At 46.3% G+C, this 24,278-nt stretch overlaps 1 protein-coding gene across 3 annotated transcripts in view; it reads left to right on the top strand.

The window, feature by feature from the left end:
* LOC138644588 (neurabin-2-like) overlaps positions 1-20,978 on the top strand; it is a 96,972-nt gene extending 75,994 nt beyond the window's left edge. For 2 of the 3 annotated variants that reach the window (XM_069733150.1, XM_069733151.1), the window contains exon 17: positions 13,040-13,327. In XM_069733150.1, the coding sequence (XP_069589251.1) occupies positions 13,040-13,243 (204 nt within the window). In that variant the 3' untranslated portion in view covers positions 13,244-13,327. Of the gene's footprint in view, positions 1-13,039; positions 13,328-17,128; positions 17,318-19,203 lie in introns of those variants that run through there. The other variant, XM_069733149.1, reaches the window with a different exon arrangement.
* The last annotated feature ends 3,300 nt before the right edge of the window (positions 20,979-24,278 follow it).

Below are 24,278 nucleotides of genomic sequence, written 5' to 3'. Positions count from 1 at the left end.
GCATGGAAGGCTGTGAAAACCTTTTTAATAGACGGTGCTTGGAAATCAGGAAGCTATTTCAGGCAAATGCAGTAGACCTCTTTTAAAGCAGAACTGTCCGCTAAATAAGCTAACCTATGTAAGGAGAGAAAATCCGCTACAAATCCTTAGTCGGAGTATCCAAAACTGTGCTCTGTGTCAGTCGTAGCCATAGTTGGAGTCTGGTGTATTTATAAGGAGCACCCTGCCCCTCGGGGGTGAGCTGTGATTTGACCATAGTTAGGATCGGGTGTGTTTGTGAAGAGTACTTCTCCCCTCTGCCCCTCGGGAGTGGGCCGTGATTTGACCATAGTTTGGATCGGGTGTATTTGTGAAGAGTACTTCTCCTCTCTGCCCCTCGGGGGTGGACTGTGTTTGACCATAGTGAGGATCGGGTGTGTTTGTGAAGAGTACTTCTCCCCTCTGCCCGTCGGGGGTGGACTGTGATTTGACCATAGTTTGAATCCAGTGTATTTATGAAGAGAATACTGTGCCCCTTGGGAGTGGACCGTGATTTGACCATAGTTTGGATCCGGTGTATTTGTGAAGAGTACTTCTCCCCTCTGCCCCTCGGGAGTGGACCGTGATTTGACCATAGTTTGGATCTGGTGTATTTGTGAAGAGTACTTCTCCTCTCTGCCCCTCGGGGGTGGACTGTGTTTGACCATAGTTAGGATCGGGTGTGTTTGTGAAGAGTACTTCTCCCCTCTGCCCCTCGGGAGTGGACCGTGATTTGACCATAGTTTGGATCTGGTGTATTTGTGAAGAGTACTTCTCCTCTCTGCCCCTCGGGAGTGGGCCGTGATTTGACCATAGTTTGGATCTGGTGTATTTGTGAAGAGTACTTCTCCCCTCTGCCCCTCGGGGGTGGACTGTGATTTGACCATAGTTTGAATCCAGTGTATTTATGAAGAGAATACTGTGCCCCTCGGGAGTGGACCGTGATTTGACCATAGTTTGGATCCGGTGTATTTGTGAAGAGTACTTCTCCCCTCTGCCCCTCAGGAGTGGACCGTGATTTGACCATAGTTTGGATCCGGTGTATTTGTGAAGAGTACTTCTCCCCTCTGCCCCTCGGGAGTGGACCGTGATTTGACCATAGTTTGGATCCGGTGTATTTGTGAAGAGTACTTCTCCCCCCTGCCCCTCAGGGGTGGGCCGTGATTTGACCATAGTTTGAATCCAGTATATTTATGAAGAGAATACTGTGCCCCTCGGGGGTGGGCCGTGATTTGACCATAGTTTGGATCCGGTGTATTTGTGAAGAGTACTTCTCCCCTCTGCCACTCGGGGGTGGGCAGTGATTTGACAGGCTGCCGAGTATGCAGGTATAGTTTATCTGTGATTTGGCTGTAAACCAGCTTAGATTGTACAGGGCAGGGCACCCTACATGTCAGCAAGCTCTGGCGGACTTATTATTGTAGGTGTGTTTTTTTTTTTCCCCAGTTCATTATATGGTACATTAAAAGAGTCAATAACCCTTTCCAAACTGACACTGTCCTTTGACGGCGGGCTATACGGTTCGGAGTTTTGATGTTGCACTTACGTTTCGGCTCCTGCAATTTAGCTGGAGCAGGATGGCTCCTTCGCTTCCGGGGACCATGAGCAGAATACAGAAACTGTTTAACACCACTTCTGTCTTCTTTTTGTCGACTAGCAATGAAGATGTTTCCAAATGACTAATAACCTGAGCAATTAATACAATAGCTTTAGGGCAGAACATGAACAGTATTTGCGGCCCAGCCATTAAGGGGATTAAGTAAATACAACTCCTCTCACAAAAAAACCAAGAATTTGATACTTGTGCTTAGAAGGCAGGAATGAAAAGAACAATATTACTAGCCATCTATGACCTTCAGTATATTATTGCTGTCCACTAGATAGTTATCTCTTAGGCTGTGATGACGCCATGTGGTGGCTTCCATTCCTAAGTCACAGCAATCAGATCCAACCACAGCCCCCAGGGGACCCCATTTACCAGTAATAAGCCCTTTGGGTTCTGTTGTGGTGGAGGCTCGGACACAGATATGAGCAGAGCCTTGCATGAATACTGGATGAGTTCACTTAAAATTTTAATGTCTGCCTTTGTAGAATGGTGAAATTCAGAATTCAGCGAGGAGGGAAATACATAATTATATCTTTCCTGTCTGCAAACTTGTGTAATTTTACCAGTACAGTGCGTCACGCCGAGCGGTCACAGACTGACTTCTTAGTAACACGCTGCAATTTAATTCTAATTTTTCGGTGTTTGTTTCCTTCTCTGTTAATTATCTCAGTTTATATTTGTATCATTTGAAACCAAGTCAATTACTGGAAAACAATAATTGGAGAAACTTCATGCTAAGCAGACAATTCTCCCAACTGTGACTTAAATGTTTGTTTCTTGGGCGCATAATTCAAGTCCGTCTCCTCTATTATGAATTTTATAAAGCCAGCAATGGGAACGCTATGCCAGCCCTGGGATACGGTCCTGGAATGTGCAACCATCACTGTGGACTGAAGAGCCAAGTCACTACAGGAGACGGCTCACGTACACTACCGGGTCTAACCCCAATTTATATGCCCTGTTCTAGTAGATAACAAATAAGAGCTGCACTCTGAAGTGCTAGAATATGTCAACATTGAATATATGAAATTGGAATTGCATTACTGCTGTAGGAAACATGTTAGAAAATAAAGATACTTGGCGCACAAATTGCCCAATTCATGTGAGCCCAACGGCCAGTGACAAGGCGCACCCCATCCATCAGCTGAAGGCATTTTTAAAAAGAGCTTGATCCTACCTGCCCATATAATTGTAGGCTTTTAGCCTTGGAGAGACATCATGTTAGGTTTAGGGTCCCAACAAAGGGGTATGCCTTGTGGCTGGCTGTTGGGCTGACATGAATTGGCCAATTTTTGCACTAAATACCTTCGTTTTTGTTTTAACTTATTTTCTGTTTGTCAGTGCCGGTCAGTTTTGTTTTTTTTATTTTATATCTGTTCTAATAGATGACCTCAACAAATCTGGACCCCTGTGAACCCGTTATATTCAGGCGCTTTGTGTCCACTAGATTGGATTTTTCTGGGTTTGGAAAAGCAAGGATTACTTGTTATATCGGTAGTCTGTGAACACCAGACCATAGCCCTGAGAATTTCCTTCCACCTGCAGCATCCCCCGCGACTCCTCTGATTAGCATGCCACATGACATTACATTGCGGGTTGACGCACACATGACATCATTACGTTGGGGGTTGACGCACACATGACAACATTACATTGGGGGTTGACGCACACATGACATCATTACGTTGCGGGTTGACGCACACATGACATCATTACGTTGGGGGTTGACACACACATGACATCATTACGTTGCGGCTTGACGCACACATGACATCATTACGTTGCGGGGTTGACACACACGTGACATCATTACGTTGCGGCTTGACGCACACATGATATCATTACGTTGCGGCTTTACGCACACATGACATTACGTTGCGGGTTGACGCACACATGACATCATTACGTTGCAGCTTGACTCACACGTCATCATTACGTTGCAGCTTGACGCACACATGACATCATTACGTCTTGAAGCGACACACACACATGGCATTGTAAGGGCCTACTAATTAGAGGTGCCAGGGACCCCGCAGGTAGGTGGCAGTTTGCAAGTCTCTGGTCTGGCAAACATGGACTACCAACTTGGCTGCTAGACCAGAGACCTGCAATTTTATTTTTTTTTTGCTTCAGTGTGCCGCATGGAATATTATCTTATTAGGTTTCATAGATACAATTTAGAAGATCGGGTTGATTTGGTCTTTGACCTTGGATCTCCGCTGATTTTCTAGAATTGTATTCCTCTACAGATTGCATCAGCCTTTGTCACTGCGCAGAGATTTCAGTTTCTGACATAATGAACGTCATTAATTTGAATGGATCTTTCCTTACAATTTTGTATTTGATTTCCAAGGACAACTATTCTGTCCAAGAACCGACTTCACCTGTTTCATCTTCCTTTTCAAATGCATCTGTGACAAACCCAAAAATTTTGCAGCAAAATTTGCTGCCTGCAAATTTACCCTAAAGTAAGAAAACAAGAACTCTTGTTGGACATACCCCGGGTTGATCCCAGCCTGTTATAATGATGATGGTGCCCTCCACCCCCCTTGTTTTGTGTCAAATTTACCCTAAAGATTCATTGTTGCCTGTTTTGTTTTTTTGTGCAAAACTCTTGAGCTTTGACAGTGATATTTCTAAGTAGCCACGTTATACTATCCGGTTTCTTGTCCGTCACTTTTACTCAGAGAAAGTCAAGGTGGTCATTCCTAGGGCCACTAACATTCTGAGAGGGGCATAAACCTAACACACACCAGGCTGAATTCTTGCTACGTGCTATATACAAGTCCTTCTCAAAAAATTAGCATATAGTGTTAAATTTCATTATTTACCATAATGTAATGATTACAATTAAACTTTCATATATTATAGATTCATTATCCACCAACTGAAATTTGTCAGGTCTTTCTCCTTCGCCTCATTGGGGGACACAGGACCATGGGTTATGCTGCTGTCACTAGGAGGCTGACACTAAGCTGAGACAAAAAAAGGTTAGCTCCTCCCCTGCAGTATACACCCTCGTACTGGCTTCCAGATACCCAGTTTAAGCTTAGTGTCCGTAGGAGGCACACTGATTTTTATTTTCACGAATTTTTTCCTTTTAATCTATTCCGGACGAAGGGGGCGACGGGTCCTTTCTAGGTCCGATCTCCCCCGAACCAACAACAGGCGAGCACGGGAGTTTTACCTCTCCGTATCCTCTCCTGCGACGTGGGAGCCACTGCCTGAGCTGACATTTTTTGGGCGACGGTTTCTCCCCTAATAGGGCCCCGATCTCCCCTTTTTTTTTATACAGACGAGCACTGGGTTTTCCTCCAGTATCCTCCTCTGCAGCCAGGCCTTTTTTATTGCCGGACATATGCCCTGTCCACCAGGTTCTACCCTCGGCTGTACAGTGGCCCTATCCCCGTGGCGTCTGTGCAGACCACACTGCATCACCAATGTTCTGTGTGACTCAGGTGGTGGACGGTTCCTCTCCACCCCTCTCTCTCAGGGGCTGGTGGATTGAGGCTTCCCATTCCCTGCACCGTCCCAGCCATCCTAAGGTTCCTCTCACCTCCATAGGGTAAGTGTTCCGTGGGGGATGGGGGGGTCACAGCGGTCGGAGGGCTCCTCCTCATCTGGCACATTGGCGGGCTGCAGCGCAGTATGGTGGGCCAAGACGTCGGCCTTTTGCGGCCGCGCACCTGCCCGGGGCCGCAAATTTAGCCCCCGGCTTCGGCCTGGCCGCTGGTCGCTGCCGATAGGCTCCGCCCACTCCTGCGCGTCATCGGCGGCGCCGCCCCCCGGTCCCTGGCGCTTCTCGCAGCCGCCGAGATCTCTCCTCTGATCTCGGCGGCCATCTTGGTCCACACATACACGCCGCAGCTCCAGCTCTGCCGCATCACGGAGGCACAGCGCCCACGTGCAGCTCTAGCTCGGCAGCTCAGTTCTCTGGATTCACAGCTCGGCTCCCCTGGACAGCGGGACACAGGACCGGGGTAAGGAGACATCGTCAGCTTCTCCTCTGCAGCGCCGCCCTCTGCTTCCCAGGCCAGATTATAGCCCCTGCATACGACCTTTTTTTCTGCGTGTACCACCTGTCAGGCCCCTCTTCCTAGGCCTCAAAGTTCCCCTCTCTGTTCTGCCTGCGATGCCCCATGTGCCCAGGAGCCCTCCACTGCCACCGACTCTGGCGTACCTAGTCCCCCCCCCGTGGGTCGCTTCTCTCTCTCAATCCGTGGATTTTTTAGCCAACGCCATCAAATCCATTCAAAATCCTCCCGGGGAACGAGGCAACCCGTTACAGGCGTTAAGAGATCCCTCCATAGCAGGGGAATCGTCGGTCAGCAGGGGCCGCTCTCTCCATAAAGAGGCTCGGTCATCCCGAAAGCGGATCCGCCCTACCTCTCCTGAACGCTCTCCTCGCCGTTCAGAATCTGGCAGCTCCCCCTCTCGCTCACCCTCTTTGGGGGCTCACAGCGTTCCCGACTCTGAACATGAGTCCGAGGTATCATTGGACCCGGAGGCTCCGGAGTTCAGAGCTACGGTCGACTCCCTCATTGTAGCAGTCAATCACGCTCTTAAGGTGGAGGATGACGCTAATTCCGCTCCGGAACACGCGGTCTCTTTTACCAGATCCAAACGTTCCCACAAATCCTTTGCCTCTCATCCAGCCTTTCTGGATATAGTCAGGCGTCACAGGGAGCATCCAGATAAGCGGTTTACGGGTAAGAAGAATCTGCTATCAAAGTACCCCTTCTCAGCGGATCTCGTGAAAGACTGGACGGATCCTCCCTTAGTAGATCCGCCGGTCTCGCGCCTAGCTTCTAAAACGCTTCTCTCAGTTCCGGAAGGCGCGTCAATTAAGAGCCCCACCGAACGCCAGATAGACTCGCTAGCTCGTTCGGTGTATGAAGCCTCTGGCTCTTCCCTGTCCCCCTCCTTCGCAGCGGCTTGAGTGTCCAAGGCTATGGTTTCCTGGGCGGATGCTCTAGCGAAATCCATTAACGAACAGGACCTCCCGTCTGATATGGCAGACCTAGCCAAGCAGTTAGCCATGGCTAGCGATTATGTGATGTTCGCATCCCTCGACGCGGCGAATTGCGCAGCTTCCGCGGCTTCCAACGCCATCGCTATCAGAAGGGCTCTTTGGCTCAGAGATTGGCGCGCAGATTCCTCCTCTAAGAAATCTCTGATCTCCCTCCCTTTTCAAAGCGGGCGTCTTTTCGGCGAAAAGCTTGACCAGCTTATTTCCGACGCCACAGGGGGAAAGAGCAAGTTCCTTCCCCAACAGAGGCCCAAGGCGGCCTTCCAACGCCAGCCTTACTTTCGCTTTCGGCCCTTTCGTACCAGCCCAGCCTGGTCCAATCCTACCGGTCTTCCAAGATCGGACCGAGCCGCTCGCACAGACAGAGACGCTCGTCCCTCCTTCAGGCCTATTCCATCCTGGCGCGGGAAACCGAGACAACCCAGATCCCGAGGGTCCAGACCTCCCAGATTCCCGTCTCAATGACTCGGGAACGACGCCAGTCGATACCTTCAGAGTAGGCGGACGCCTGCTCCTTTTTCAGCAAGCCTGGCTCTCCGTCGTGCACGACGAATGGGTCAGGGATCTGGTATCGTCAGGCTACAAGATAGAGTTCTCCTCTCCTCCCCCAACTCGGTTTTTCCCCTCTCGTCTTCCCAGCTCGGCAGCTCAGTCTCGCGCCCTTCTTTGCGCCATTCACACCCTCCGCCAGAGCGGGGTCATTGTCCCGGTCCCGGAACACGAGAGGTTCAAAGGTTTCTACTCAAACCTCTTCGTCGTGCCAAAGAAGGACGGAAAAGTGCGGCCCATTTTGGATCTGAAGCTCCTGAACAAGTGCGTAATAGTCCGGCATTTCAGGATGGAATCGCTCAGATCGGTCATCTCTTCGATGGAAAGAGGGGAATTTCTGGCCTCGATAGACATCAAGGATGCCTATCTTCACATCCCGATTTTCCCGCCTCATCAAAGGTTCCTCCGCTTTGCCATTCGGGAGGACCACTTCCAGTTCACGGCCTTACCCTTCGGTCTCGCCACTGCGCCCAGGGTATTTACCAAGGTCATGGCGGCTGTCATGGCCATTCTTCATTCTCGAGGAGTCGTCGTGTTACCTTACTTAGACGATCTCCTCATAAAGGGCCCGTCTTTTCAAGCCTGCGAGTCAAGCGTCCACATTACCCTGGATTCTCTTTCGCGCCTAGGTTGGTTGATCAACTGGGACAAATCCGCTCCCGTTCCGGCCCGTCGGATCTCCTTTCTGGGAATGATCCTGGACACTTCAAGGGGACTGGTCTTGCTTCCTCGGTCCAAGGCCCTAGCACTTCAGAAGGGAGCCCGAACGCTCTGTCATCCCCGCCCGCGAACCATTCGGTTCACCATGAAGATTCTGGGAAAGATGGTTGCCACAATCGAAGCAGTTTCTTTTGCTCAACTCCATCTCCGTCCCTTGCAACAGGCTTTGCTGGACAGCTGGGACAGGAGTATCTCATCTCTCGACCGCCCTTGTCCCCTGTCCCCGCGGGTCAGACAATCTCTCGTATGGTGGACCCTGGGCCCATCTCTTCTCCAGGGGAAGTCCTTCCTCCCGATCCGCTGGTTAGTGGTAACTACCGACGCCAGTCTTCTTGGCTGGGGGGCGGTGTTCCTCCACCACTCTGCCCAGGGCCGCTGGACAGTTCGGGAATCCAAACTCCCCATCCACATCCTGGAGATTCGTGCTATCAGACTTGCTCTGAGTCGCTTTCACGCCCTGCTCGCGGGTCACCCAGTACGTGTCCAATCGGACAACGTCACGGCGGTGGCTTACATCAACCACCAGGGGGGTACCCGCAGCAGGGCGGCGATGCAGGAAGTCTCCCTCATCCTTCGTTGGGCCGAAACCAACCATTCCATCATCTCTGCGGTGCACATTCCGGGAGTCGAGAACTGGGCGGCGGACTTCTTGAGCCGCCAGGGCCTTGCCTCGGGGGAGTGGGAACTCCACCCAGAGGTTTTTCACCAGATCTGTCTTCCCTGGGGGACCCCGGACGTGGATCTGATGGCGTCCAGATTGAACGCCAAAGTCCACAACTTCATTGCTCGATCTCGGGATCCCCAGGCCATTGGAGTGGACGCGCTGATCTCTCCGTGGCATCAATTTCAGCTCCCATATGTGTTCCCTCCCCTTCCCTTACTGCCGAAGGTGATCCGAAAGATCAAGACGGAGGGAGTTCCAGTCATCCTGGTCGCCCCAGACTGGCCTCGTCGCGCTTGGTACGCGGAGCTCGTTCAGCTCGTAGCCGACGTTCCCTTGCGGTTGCCAGACCGCCCAGACCTGCTTCGCCAAGGACCGATCTACCATCAGAGCTCAGGGGCCCTACGTTTAACGGCGTGGCTGTTGAAACCTGGATTCTAACTCGTGCCGGTTTCTCTCAGCAGGTCATCCCCACCATGTTAAGTGCTCGCAAGACGTCTTCCGCCTCCATTTACCACCGCGTATGGAAAACCTTTTTCTCATGGTGCAGGCTCCGGGGTCACCCTCCGCTCGTTTTCTCTATCCCTTGCATCTTGAATTTCCTTCAGTCGGGTCTGGACTCCGGTTTGGCCCTGAGTTCCCTCAAAGGTCAGATCTCAGCGTTATCCGTGCTTTTCCAGCGTAGGATCGCCACCAACCTTCAAGTCAGGACTTTCATCCAGGGAGTCTCCCATGTGGTTCCTCCCTACAGGATGCCGCTAGAGACCTGGGATCTCAACTTGGTCCTCGGGGTTCTTCAGGAACCTCCGTTCGAACCCCTTCAAGACGTTCCGCTCTCTGTCCTCTCTTGGAAGGTTTCCTTCCTGGTAGCGGTGACGTCCATCAGAAGGGTTTCAGAGCTCGCCGCTTTATCCTGCCGGGCTCCTTTCCTTGCCTTTCATCAGGACAAGGTAGTCCTACGTCCTTCTCCGGCATTTCTCCCGAAGGTGGTCTCATCTTTCCACCTCAATGAGGACATCATTCTTCCCTCCTTTTGCCCGCAGCCCAAACATAGGGTCGAGAAGGCCCTCCATACCCTGGACGTGGTAAGGGCCCTCAGGAGGTACATTTCCAGAACGGCTCATTTCAGAAAATCGGACGCCCTTTTCGTGCTCCCGGATGGTCACAGAAAGGGTTTGGCTGCGTCTAAATCCACGATAGCCAGATGGATCCGATCTGCTATCCAGGAATCCTATCGGGTCAGGGGCAGTCCTATCCCGGCGGGGATTAGAGCTCACTCCACTCGGTCGATGGGTGCTTCCTGGGCCATCCGGCACCAGGCAACAGCGGAGCAGGTTTGCAAGGCCGCAACGTGGTCCAGCCTGCATACTTTCACAAAGCATTACAATGTTCACATTCACTCCTCTGCGGACGCGGCCCTTGGCAGGCGTATCCTGCAGGCGGCCGTTGCGCATTTGTAGTCAGATGGTACACTGAGTTATTTGGTTGTATTGTTTCCCTCCCAGGGACTGCTTTGGGACGTCCCATGGTCCTGTGTCCCCCAATGAGGCGAAGGAGAAATAGGGATTTTTGTGTGTACTCACCGTAAAATCCTTTTCTCCGAGCCACTCATTGGGGGACACAGCACCCACCCTGGTAGCCTTTCGGCTCGTGACCTTGTTTTTTGATCTTGACTGTTTGTTTGACATGTTATATTCTAATGTTACTTGTTATATTGTTAATATCCTACTGCTTTTGCACTAAACTGGGTATCTGGAAGCCAGTACGAGGGTGTATACTGCAGGGGAGGAGCTAACCTTTTTTTGTCTCAGCTTAGTGTCAGCCTCCTAGTGACAGCAGCATAACCCATGGTCCTGTGTCCCCCAATGAGTGGCTCGGAGAAAAGGATTTTACGGTGAGTACACACAAAAATCCCTATTTTATTGTTTTAATACTGATGATTTTGGCATACAACTCCTGATAACCCAAAAAACCTGTCTCAATAAATTAGCATATTTCACCCATCCAATCAAATAAAAGTGTTTTTTAATAACAAACCAAAAAACCATCAAATAATAATGTTCAGTTATGCACTCAATACTTGGTCGGGAATCCTTTGGCAGAAATGACTGCTTCAATGCGGCGTGGCATGGAGGCAATCAGCCTGTGACACTGCTGAGATGTTATGGAGGCCCAGGATGCTTCAATAGCGGCCTTAAGCTCATCCAGAGTGTTGGGTCTTGCGTCTCTCAACTTTCTCTTCACAATATCCCACAGATTCTCTATGGGGTTCAGGTCAGGAGAGTTGGCAGGCCAATTGAGCACAGTAATACTATGGTCAGTAAACCATTTACCAGTGGTTTTGGCACTGTGAGCAGGTGCCAGGTCGTGCTGAAAAATGAAATCTTCATCTCCATAAAGCATTTCAGCCGATGGAAGCATGAAGTGCTCCAAAATCTCCTGATAGCTAGCTGCATTGACCCTGCCCTTGATGAAACACAGTGGACCAACACCAGCAGCTGACATGGCACCCCACACCATCACTGACTGTGGGTACTTGACACTGGACTTCAGGCATTTTGGCATTTCCTTCTCCCCAGTCTTCCTCCAGACTCTGGCACCTTGATTTCCGAATGACATGCAAAATTTGCTTTCATCAGAAAAAAGTACTTGGGACCACTTAGCAACAGTCCAGTGCTGCTTCTCTGTAGCCCAGGTCAGGCGCCTCTGCCGCTGTTTATGGTTCAAAAGTGGCTTTACCTGGGGAATGCGGCACCTGTAGCCCATTTCCTGCACACGCCTGTGCACGGTGGCTCTGGATGTTTCCACACCAGACTCAGTCCACTGCTTCCTCAGGTTCCCCAAGGTCTGGAATCGGTCCTTCTCCACAATCTTCCTCAGGGTCCGGTCTCCTCTTCTCGTTGTACAGCGTTTTCTGCCACATTGTTTCCTTCCAACAGACTTACCATTGAGGTGCCTTGATACAGCACTCTGGGAACTGCCTATTTGTTGAGAAATTTATTTCTGGGTCTTACCCTCTTGCTTGAGGGTGTCAATGATGGCCTTCTTGACATCTGTCAGGTCGCTAGTCTTACCCATGATGGGGGTTTTGAGTAATGAACCAGGCAGGGAGTTTATAAAAGCCTCAGGTATCTTTTGCATGTGTTTAGAGTTAATTAGTTGATTCAGAAGATTAGGGTAATAGGTCGTTTAGAGAACCTTTTCTTGATATGCTAATTTATTGAGACAGGTTTTTTGGGTTATCAGGAGTTGTATGCCAAAATCATCAGTATTAAAACAATAAAAGACCTGACAAATTTCAGTTGGTGGATAATGAATCTATAATATATGAAAGTTTAATTGTAATCATTACATTATGGTAAATAATGAAATTTAACACTATATGCTAATTTTTTGAGAAGGACCTGTATAAGTAAGGGTCTAATTTCCAAAATTTCATTTTTTTTTTTTGATGGAGTAGGTCTTAAATTCTGTGCTCATTTCTTTCTTAGTAAGAAAAAAACAACCCACCAAACTTTACAACGTTCATGTACAGAGCTCCAAATCCACAGCATAGATGAGTAAGCTCTGTGTGCCCCATTCAACGTAAAAAAAATATAGAGATGTGAAAAAAAAAAAATTGACTCAGGATTTAACTTAAAGAGGTTTTCTGGTTTCAAAAAATCCCTCTTCCCTGGCATCATCATTTTTATTTATTTATTTTTTTATTTTTATTATTTATTTATTTTTATTTTATTTTTTTAACAAGCATACAAACTGTACCTTACTCACCCTCCCCAGGTCCATAATGGAGTCTTCACCGCTGCTCCCGATTAGTTATCTGTTGTTCTGACATCACGTCCACAGCACTGCAGCCAATAATTGAATTCGGAGGCTGTGCCCAAGTTGATGGCACTACCTACTAAGTCATTTAGCTGAAGTATTTGCTGTCGACATGTCAGCGCAGCAGACCATAACAGACATCGGGAGCAGAGGCGCAGACTCGGCACGGAACTCAAGGAGGCTGAGTAAAGCACAGTTTTTTTGGGGTATCCCTTACCCACAAGATATTTATAACCTAAAATTGGGGCCGCCACCAATTGTAAGAATGGGACTGTGCAGGGCCCCATCTGAGTGAAGTATCACTCAAGCATGTGCACCTCCGCTCCTTTCATTGTCTATGAGAGCGCCATAGAAAGCCGAGCGCTGCACCCAACCTTCTCCGGCATCCTATATAGACCATGAATGGAGCGGTGGTGCACATGCTCAGCGGTGGGACCCCCAGAAAGTGATCACCTATCCTGGGGATCTAGTAATTTACGGCACTGTAACGAATACTGCTTCTGTGACCTAAATCCCCATAATATTCGCCCCTCTCCCCCATATAGTCCTTTTTGCACGTGTCAGATATGGATGTTTTCTCTGTGATGAAGGACGGGGGCTCGGATAATACAGTCTTGTTTCTACTTGTTTTCAGAGTAGAGTTTTCATAGATGATTCACACAGTTACAGCCATCGCTCTGATCTATCAGGGTTGGTGGCAGAGCCCTCCCTTTCGGGACGGTCGCACACTTTCACCTTCTCGTCTAATGAGGTGAGTAGTGGCCGAGTTGTGTCCGTGGTAGTTGTGTCCGTGGTGTTAGTGTTGTGTGTCACCGCATGTCTATTGTGCAGTAGTTAACAAGTCGTCATCGCAACCTTTTCAGTGTCTGCTACCATGAGGTTCCTACACCAACAACTGGATCGCTGTATACGGTAATGGACCCATTTGGTTTCCATGCAAACATAGGAAATGGGCACTGAAAATGTTAAACGTTTTCTTCTTTCCATTAATTAACCTAAACCTCAATAATTAAAAAAACAAAACGGGATACTCTATTAATGCTAAACTAACGTGACATGCCCCAAGGGGTGAATGTGGGGGATAATAGTGAGACGAGTGCCACATGTGTCATGCTCGTGCGTTACAGCTTCCAATGTCTTCTCTCCCACCTCCGCTCAGTCCCCAATGTTGGGGGTGTAGATAGAATTGCTCAGAAATATCTTCTATTGGGGCTTGTAGAGTGTCAGGTAAGTCCACTCATTAGACTGCTGGTTTCGCTCTCTCCCACAGATTAGCTCTCGCACTGTGTGCAGTTTTACCGTGCCATATTTGTGTGGATAGAATCGGCTAAGTACCGTAAATGCAATTTTTTTTATTTTTATAAATCTCCCTTACACATAGCGGAAATGTTCACCTGGAGTGCGGATTTAGAAATCCACTGCATCTCCGTTCCTTACTTTCAGATTTCCCAAGAGTTGCGCACTGTCATCTGCCGTTTCCCGCACCGCTCCGCTCCTCTTCTGCATCATATGACTGACTGCAGCTTTTTTTTTTCACGGTCTTCCCCCTTAGTTCCTTATAGTCTTATAAATCGGAGCGAGATCAGTACGCAGTGTACCGACAGGCCAGTGGCTCTCCCAATTTGAGCTTGACAGCTTAATGTATTCCTATGCAGCTGTCACGCTCGGGTCGGAGAGACCCCGGACAGTCTGTGCACTGCTTTCTGGTCTCTCTCTGATTTATACGGCCAACTGACTGCCCCTTTAATGCAAGTCCATGAGAGCCTTGTTCTGATTGTCGTAGACAGTAAGAAGGTGATTTGTGGCTGCACTAAAAACTCTGTATTGACCTAGCTAACTGCAGTGACATGGTGCAGGAGAGGAGCGGAGCAGCGCTGGAAACGGCAGAAGACACGGTAAATATTTTATTGCATACATTGAACAAACATTACTAATAGCTAAAGGGTGGGGAAATTAAAAACCCTCTGGAGGATCGTGCAAATGTTATTCCCATAAAACTCCGCTCCTCTATTTAAGTTATAGAAATTCTAATTGTTCGCTTTGCATCTTTAGGATTAGTAATAATTTAGCATTTGTGTGTGATTATAGTCCCTTTCTGTCCAGGAAACCTTTGTTTTCTTTCCATGCATGTGCATGAAATGAGTCTGCATTAGTGAATGAAGTCCTTGTTCTGCCCCGATTTGTATTCTGCATAAACTCTATGAGCAGTCATTGAATGAAGCCGTTCTGCGTCGGCCGCAGCAGGAGATCCTGGCAGATTTCTAAGGGTTTATAAGCGGTTGCATGCAGCCAGTAAGCTACAATACGGTCTTGGTAGGAGAATTCTCTGCTCTGAAAGGTAAAGAATGAACGCAGGGCTTATAATTTTTAAGCATAAAAAGTGATTCCTAAGACATGTTTTCACATTGCTGGCTGCCTCCTAATAACATCGCATTCATTAGTTTGAGTATTGTGACTGTGTAAATACTCAATCATCTAAAGAAATTCCTTTAAAGTCGGTCTGTCTCCATATTTCACAATGAAAAGTGCGTTCATAAATAGATTTTAGACCTGATGAGACTCGTATAGTTACTTTGAGAATACACGTCATAATGGCTGATTAATGCTTTCTGAAATTGTAACATAATCTTCATCCATCTAGCCTGATCGGCATCTCCTCAGTGTCCCTCCTCCCTGCTGAGATCTCACACTGCTCAGTGCTAGCTGCAGCTGTCAGACAGGCTGGGTGGGCAGAGATTGAATACACGTGGACTTTTGAGATATTTCATTCTATAGCTGGACTCCTAAAATGCTCATCTTCATATCAGGATCATACAGCCGTCCTGACATCGATTTTCAAAGTAAGTACACCAGTATCATCAGTTCTTCAAGATCCATTTAATAATGAATGCAGTTTGTATTGTGACGTCTGATGACAGATCCACTTTAAAGGCTCCCACTGCCCTAACAGAATTTTGAATAGAGATGTAGGTGGCATAGCCTAGATTGTCTTTTCATTGTAAAATCAGAGTCTTGAAGATATTACTCAGGGCTATAAGTAAGGCAGCATAACGCAACAGATTAGGAAGAGATTCCCCGAGTTATCAAGTTGCACAATAGCGACAGATCGTTAACCATTCAGCCCTGTTTCATTTAGAAGACTGGCAAGACATTTTCTCCACGGGGCGATGCCCATTCCTTTTTGTACAAGAACACTATATTCTACAAATCAGATTATACTAAGTAATTAACTAATACCTTTAAATTGGGTCTCAAATGCTACTTTTAATTCTGGTTGTAGTATTTAGAGGTTTAATAGGAAAAAAATATAATTTTTTTTTCTATGATATATGGTAACTATTTAATCACAGCAGACATGATCTAAAAATTTTTTTTTTTGCTTGCATGGAAATTAATATAGCAATCACAACCGTAAGAAAAGACTGCAATTGTCACCCACCAAGCAATGAAATTCTGATCATTGCCCTGGTCCCACTACAAATAACCCTGGAAAATGGCAATTTGACTGCCACCCAGATATTTATTTTTCTCTGCACCGACGACTGCAGGGGAAAATGTAATATATGGCAGTCATTCATAAGAATACACACTTAACAGTGTGCTTGTATTACAAGAATGGCAGACGCTTCTATAGATTTCTCTCCTGTTCTTCATCATAAAAGGGGATCCTGAGCTGGGGATCCTCCTGTATGATGATCATGTACCTTAATAGGGCCTATATATGAGTGGGTTTTTATGATACCATTCGCTTTATAAGTGTTCCGTCCGAGTTCCGTCCGTTTTTCTCATACGTGATAAGGGGGAAAAAAAAAAAGAATTCTCTATTTCCATATAACAGTCCATGAAAACCGTACTGCACTTAGATGCCATCTGTGTGCTGCCAATGCTTTTCACGGCCCTATAAACTTGCATTGCTGATTTTGACCCGAAATACGCCTCCATGCAAGGACCACTCGGTCTCTGTAACATCAGGGACATGTGAATGACCCCTTTCATTATTGTTGGTACAAGTGAAAAACACGGCTAGCATACATCCGCAGAAACCGGCCACCTGAATGAGCTCGTACTAGGACACTGGCAACATTGTCAACTATTTTGTGTAGTATATATGGTCTCCAAACCAATAAAGACCCTGTAGATAAGCGAGTGCGCTGTGTATATCAGACGGACCACCATCAATACACATACGATCAGGCTGCCCACCACCACGAATGGCTCCCACTGTGGACAACAGTACGGGATGATTGGCTACTGGACTTGTGACAGTCGAACTACTTGTCCATAAAATTTGATAAAGAAAAACACTTAATGGGCACAAAGATCATTCTTATACATTGGAATTATTATTGTTTAGCTTTTAATGTGGAGTCACTTTCCCTTTAATAACAATCTATAGAGATGTGAGTTAATGACGGTCTCATAGTTTTCTTATTTCCAGCAAAGATCTGTCCGTGACACACGCAAAACGCGATTTTTGTCACTTCAGTAAAATATTAATTCTGCCCCAATATCCGGAGTCTGCCGTGAAGACGAGCGGCACAACGACCAAATAAGCTGAACGCTATCGAGCCCCAGGAGCCGCGCCAGCGCTGACTGCATCCTATACAAATGAGACGTCTACGGCCAAAATATGTCATTCTTTCCAGCAGTTTTTACATTTTGCCCATGTATCTCCCCCCAGCGGACCCCCAGCAGCAGCATCTGAACACTTCTCTCGTTGCAGGCGTTGGACGATGATGTCACCCCAACCGGGAAACAAAACCAATGGCACAGCCGACCCGTGTCTGACTGGAGCGCCCAGCAAGTGTGCCACTGGCTAATGGGGATGAACATGGAGCAATACATTGAGGAGTTCACGGCCAAGAACGTGGATGGGCAGCAGTTAATGCTGCTGGACAGTGACAGATTGAAGGTAAGGGTCAATGTATCTTCCAGCAGGCGGAGTAATGCATTGCCATCGGCCCGCAGCACCGACAAGATTACGCCATTGCAGGTTTCTTAGCACTGAAAATAAACAGCAACAAAACAGAGAAGAATATCAGTGATTTCTAATATCGACGTGTCTCCATTCTAGGATTCTGCATTTAGCCTTAGTGATAGGGCGCCACCTGCTGGCAAAATGAAAATTAGCAGTTTTTAAAATGAAGAAATTGTGTAAAATGTCAGCGTAGTAAGAGATTCATGTTATCAGCGATGGGAATTCCAATTGTCTGTGAAAGTTCTCGTTGCTTGGGCCACAATGAGGCTCTTCGGCACAATCGCCACAAGGCTGATAGGATTTTTCCAGCCTTGGAAATGTGTGAACAATCCTTGATGGTGATCATCTTCCATTGAACACTATTTTGGGATTTTATTTTTAAATTTTAGTTGTTTTTTTTTGTTAAATTTCATTATTAAAATAAATATAAGTATATCCAACTTTCTGCTGTAACTGGAGGTCAATTTTTCCGATACAGAGGTCTAAGCAGCGGGTTGGCCATGATGACCCTGGAACTCCCTCCCAGCTCTAACATTGTATGAAACCCACTGCTTCCTTCCACACACAGTTGTTCCCTACACTTAAAAGTTGTTATAATTTGTGGATGAGTGGGGATCCAACCATTGGGGATCTCATAATTTCCAAGAATGAGGGATTCTGAAAAACCATATTGTAACACAGGGGTCGCCAGTATCCACGCATGCGCTTCCCTCATTCTTTATAGGATTCCCGGAGATGGCGGAGTACAGCGCTCTGCTTTATCCAGCAGTCCCAAAGACCGTTAATGTGTGCGCAGCAGGAATCAGAGGGATGGTTTCCCAGTGATTGACCCCTGACTGATCCAGAAGTTATCACCCATCCTCTGCATAAATTGTTAATTTTAATGAGTGGATTTTGCAACCATGAGCTTTCAAACCAAGTACACCAGTCTCATCCGGTCTAAAAGGTTTAGTTAATAATGTTTGCAATGTGAAAACTGTTGATAGATCCCCTCTAGGTGCTATAATGTAACACTAGTAAACCCCTTGTGGTGGCGCCAGGCAGCCAAAATGAAACACTAATACTGTCTGCAGGACGCACCTCCGCTTCCTCTTGTGGTTCCTGCAGACCACACTGTGATCACTGCGGCTTGTCCTGATTATGAAGTGTGACACTAAGAAACACGTTGACTAATAAACCTCATTCCTTGTTTCCTGACTCCGTCTCCTCACTTATCTGCAGGCAGCTCAGCTTTAACTCTTCACTCCAATCCTGGATCATTTTTCAGGCGTTTTCTGCTTTGAAGACGCTCTTTATTTTTACTGGCTTTTGCTTGGAAAAGTACTACGGTAGCTGTTTCTTCATTGTTGAATGGAGTTAAGAAAAGAAAAAAAAAATCCTGAAAACACAAGTAAAAAAGATGCCATAAAAAATAAACTAAAAAAGAAAAGGTCTGTCAAAAACTCTAGAAAAAGAAGAAACTGTTATTATGGTGTCCACCTTAGGCGCATCTTTATCAGTGGTGTGCGCCTTGCCAGAAATATTCCTTTATTCAAGAACTAGAGTACGTGCGTTATACCTCAACTTATACTAAATATATCAGGCAGGCTCTGGTTGGAAGTGTCCAAAGCTGAACAGTTAGCAACGTCTGCCATGTTCCATCTTATTTTCCCCATACAGTGCCGCTTTAGTACATAGGCTGCCTGGGGGTATGGCAGCTTAGTCCAAGTTCTGTACATTCTTTAAAAAAAAATTCAGCCTTTAACAGTTGTCGCTTTCTTGAGCAGAGCTGCATTTGTGTAAGATGTTCAGTCACATTCAACTTTTCTTTTACGTTAAAGGCGCTGGGTGTTTCAAGCCAGATGGACCGAGCCACAATCAAGAAGAAAATCAAAGAAATCCGAAAAGCACAAGAGAAACTGGAAAAGCAAAAGGAAAAATATTCAAAGAAGGATGCGCAAAGAAAGAGCGGTGGCGGCAGCAGCGGCGGCGGTAAAGTGGTCACCACTGTAGAATCGAGCTGCTAAGATACCGCACCACAATCCTTTCCAATCCACATGTTGTATATGTATATATCTGTACAATTAAAATAAGAACGGCACATCTGTAACGTAATTAGATCCCTTTACTACTCGTAGGGTCGTCTTAAGGATCGTGATTTTTATCTAGCATTTTTATGACAAGAAAGAATAGATACTATATTTGTACTGATTTCATGAACTGTAATTTTTAAGAGTCTGAGGATGTGGATAGTTTAGAGACGATCATTCATTTTTCCTTACCCTGAAACAACCACTTTAATATATATATGTATCTATCTCATGAACACATGTGGACCCTGTGTGGCAACCGGAGAAAAGGCTGTCTGTCGTCCTGGGCAGTACGTCGTCCTGGGCAGTACGTCGTCCTGGGCAGTACGTCGTCCTGGGCAGTACGTCGTCCTGGGCAGTACGTCGTCCTGGGCAGTACGTCGTCCTGGGCAGTACGTCGTCCTGGGCAGTACGTCGTCCTGGGCAGTACGTCGTCCTGGGCAGTACGTCGTCCTGGGCAGTACGTCGTCCTGGGCAGTACGTCGTCCTCGGCGGCACTTGCTCTTATCTTTCCTGTGGTTACGAGACCGGTTGGTTAGTATGTCTGGCATTAGTGACAAGGATGTGTGAATGGCATTGATGTACGAGTGTCCTGCAGCCATTGACGTTCAGTGCTGTGAATTTTGAGGTAAAATATGTGACCAGAAAAGGCCTCTGGCAGGAGGAGGAGGTTTGTAGAAGACCGGTGACACTAAGGCGCATAACCACTGATACCTAGAGAGGAGCAATACGACCTGCGCTGCCTTGGTCCGGCATTTGGTCCTGGATGTCTCAGCACTAGATCTCGTGACATAATGACATGAGCCTTCTAGGATGCCAGACGTAGAATTGCAGACTGCCGCGGGCGACCAGACTGGACCAGGGCATTGCAAATCGAATTGCTAATCTCTACTGTTAACCATATGAACAATAATTTCTTGTAAAATGTATTACATTGTTTATAATCATCTGCATTTAATTTTTTCCTTTTTCCCGTTTGTTACGCCTTGACTTCCTCCAAAATCCTGTCCATTCTTCCTTATCCTTTACCTTTTGCCCACTCGCTTGTCTCGCACATATTCTTCATTTTTTCTAATGAATCCCGGATCTTTCCCCTCCAGAAACCACTTGTCACCTTGCTCACTTTATTTCTTTTAGTAGATGATCTCAATAGACCCACGTTTCCTAACGCATCTCTTTTATTGTCGGAGCTTCATTTTTATAATGCAGCAATGATAACCTGGTATTCAATGAGCTCCCTCCTCACAGAGGCCAGATATGGGGCACTGAGATACATGTTAGAAAAGCAGAACTCCGGCCAAAATGAAGATACGGTTGGAAATGAATCGACACAGATTAATAAAAACCCATTTTACACCAAAACGGTTAATGTGCGATATTCTGACTATCATCGCCCATTTTAATGATCACGTATGAGGATGGGTTCCCCTTAGGTACTTGTTTGGGAGAAAAATGAGCACCTATCTACCCGTGGTACTCTTAGTCACACTTTCCAAAGACATTTATATGATCTGTCCCCCCAAAAATATATATGTTGCCTCATGTAGGAATTCTTCAGATGGCAACAACAAAAAAAAAAAAAAAAGGGCCAAAACATCAGGACAAGAAATGCACCGCACAAAAGTGTGACTGTGGCCGACTGAGCAAGACTATTTTATACTGTCAATTACATCTGGATTACAGATTTTGTATGAAAATAGATATTTTTTTTTTGTACTGTTTAGTGGAGATTGGGTAATAAGATGTGTGATGGCCGCTACAGCCCCTTTCGAGTCAGGACGATAACTCCATATTGCAGTTTATGTCCCGAAGCGTCAAGTACAGGAGCATGTTACGGCTCCATGTAACATCCGAGCTGTATTATGGCGCCCTGCTGTGCCACCTACTACTCAGACTTCTGTATGAATCCAACAGACGTAGTGTGGCAGGTGCCATCATATTGTTGAGCTGTTCTGTACGGACCGCTAAAAATGGCGCACAGTCCCTATGGCTGCCTTAGGAATCAGTATACAATAGAGTAGAGTTGAGCAAAAAGATTAGCGCTGTCTTGGTCTAGGGTCCAGCCTGGTCCTATGTGTTGGCCAAGGCGGTCTTCATTTCTGCAGCCGGCATCTTGGGCGCATTCCTTACGTCATTGCACCTAGTAAACGCTAGAGACACCGGCCACAGGAGTGAAGACTGTCCTGACTCTGCAGCTACACAGGACCAGACTGGATCCCGGACCAGACTGGATCCCGGACCAGAGGACATAAGAGGCACTTCCCCAGTCCGTTGTAGCGGTTAGTACGCCAACATGGTGGCACTAGGGTTTCTAACATGGCTTAGTTTCTTGGACTGGACCGATATGTAAACCCGAGGGGGGCACCATGAGTACTATTTATTTCTGAAAGTGTCTGAAGACGTCCAACAGTACCCCGCAGACACCTTGGGGTGGAGATGCATCAACACTGGTGCAACCAATCCATTGGGCTGTGGATGATTTCCACAATCATTATTTAGAGCCTTTTTGGAAATCTTACAGCGGCGACCTAACTGGTCATCCTGATTACACCACTTTTCACACCAGTTTGCTACATCTCCCCAATTGCTTTTCGTTCGTCTGAAGACATCTATTTATTTTTCAGAAAATGAGTGATATTAACCATTTTAAAGGGACAGTAAAAAAAAAAACAATCACTTGTATATAAATTGATTTTTTTTTTTTTTTTAGGAAGAATTTATAAACTTTCTCCCCGTAATCGTAGGCAGCTATGCATTTACCTGTGTTCGCCTTTAGACGATGCTGTCCCTTTTATGAGATATTGTACAGTAGTTGCAATTTTTTGTTTTACGTACAAATGGATTCTTTACCACTACATGACTGTGTTTTTTACAATGGTGTACTAATTCTTTTTTTTCCATCCAATTGTGGACCAATTTTTGATCTAAACTTTACTTTTTCCACTAAAGGTAGCGCTTTAAAGAAAATCATGAGAAAATGGAAACATTTTTGTAAAAAAAAAAAAAAGTTTTATATAATAAAACTGACCATTTTCTGCATTTTTGTATTTGTGTGATTATTGTCTAGCTTGATTTAAATGTACCGGATTTTTACAGTTAGAATAAACTTGCATATATCCCTTTTAATGAAGAAATCTGCCCTGGTGCCGAGATTTCTGCAAGTCCCAATTCACTTCTGCGTTGGTTGGAGTGGTTACACTGGTGATATATTTACATGTGGCAGACTTGTAAGACATTTTTCACAACTAAAATGGGCGTGGATTTTTGCATTTAAGATGTATTAAACAGTTGCAGAACTTTCTGCAGAAAATTTTACGCTAACACCCCTCATACGTACGGACAAGTCGCTTGGATCCCTATAAAATTTCTTCCAATTTTCCACATCTCGGACACACATTAGGATCACGAGCAGCATGGAGGACAGGGACTGATGTGTGCAATGACCATATTTGTGCTTTTTAATAGTGATGCGTTAACGAGCTTGGATAAGGTATTATCTGAGCATGCTCTGGTGCTATCTAAGTGACTTCGGCATGCTCAAATATGTCCTGCATGTCTCACGGCTGTTCGACAACCGCAACACATGCAGAGATTACCAAACAAACAGGAGTTGCTGCATGCACGCAGAAGTCACTCTGTTAGCACAGGAGCATGCTTAGATAACATCTTATCCCAGCACATTCGCTCATCACTATTATTTAAGCAACATAAATAAAAATCTCACCCTTTGAGGCCCATTATGCCATTTTTAAATCTTCCTGCAGAGTTCTGGCGATAAATTAACTGTGCATGTTGTAATTCTTGCGATGGTGTCGTCCAGAAGTCAGTCCTCCATCTGTCAGCCAGTTAAATTCTGTCTGTGGCCTGGTTTTCATTTATGTCTCTTTCAGCAGACTCACTGACATCTTGCCCTGTCCTAAACTTCCCATCTTGGTTCTGTGCACATCCCCTTTGGAGCCTAGATCTCCTTTATATTTAGTATTCTTTGTTGGGTACACAAACGTACTGTAACGTTCATCTTGGTTAAGGGCATGGATATGGCCAGATGTTTGACAGTATTATCTTAGAATGTTAGACTGGACCTCCAGGGTCATCGTGTCCAACCCCCTGCTCAATGCAGGAGTCACTAAACCATCTCAGACAGATGACTGTCCAGCCTCTGAAGACTTCCATTGGAGGAGAACTCACCACCTCTCCTGGCTGCCTGTTCCACTCATTGATCATCCTCATGGTCAGTTTTTTTTCTAATATCTATTCTGTGATATCTGCGTTCTGTTTTTTTTGTAGGTTAAGCTGCAATCTTCACTGCTTCTTTCCTATAACTCTGTACTGGATCAGTCTGTGATCTGCCCTTCATGAAGGCCAGGATGCTTTCCACTCAGATGGCTGTTCTGCTGTCACGGAGGCAGTTATACACAGCCGATCAATGTACAGAGGTTGCACAGACTATAGCAACCAAATGGTAAGTTAATATTTAACTAAGGCTATTTAGAAAACTGTTTGCATTTAAAAGGCAACCTGACAACTTTGCAGGATTTTTTTTTATCTATAGTTCCTAAGACTGCAGAATTCTAAGTGTCTCTTGTTTACAACAAGTGTAACTCAGATAAGTAATGAAGTCCATCATAAGTACATTGAGACAAGTCCATGATGCCTGGTAGCAGTAGCACTTGTCAGAATCAGTGAGGGCCCCAGTTGTGGGTCCCTAAGTAAATTGGGCAACGTGGGTCCAGCGTCCTCCATTTCAATAGCAGTAGTAGTGAGCATACTTCAAATAGCAGACCTGTAAAGTACCAAGATTGCTGCTTGTCACCTATTTAAAAGGG

Source organism: Ranitomeya imitator, chromosome 7, assembly GCF_032444005.1.
Source record: "Ranitomeya imitator isolate aRanImi1 chromosome 7, aRanImi1.pri, whole genome shotgun sequence".
Lineage (NCBI taxonomy): Eukaryota > Metazoa > Chordata > Amphibia > Anura > Dendrobatidae > Ranitomeya > Ranitomeya imitator.
The sequence above is the reverse complement of the archived record's forward strand: the minus strand, read 5'-3'. Positions and strand labels throughout refer to the sequence as shown.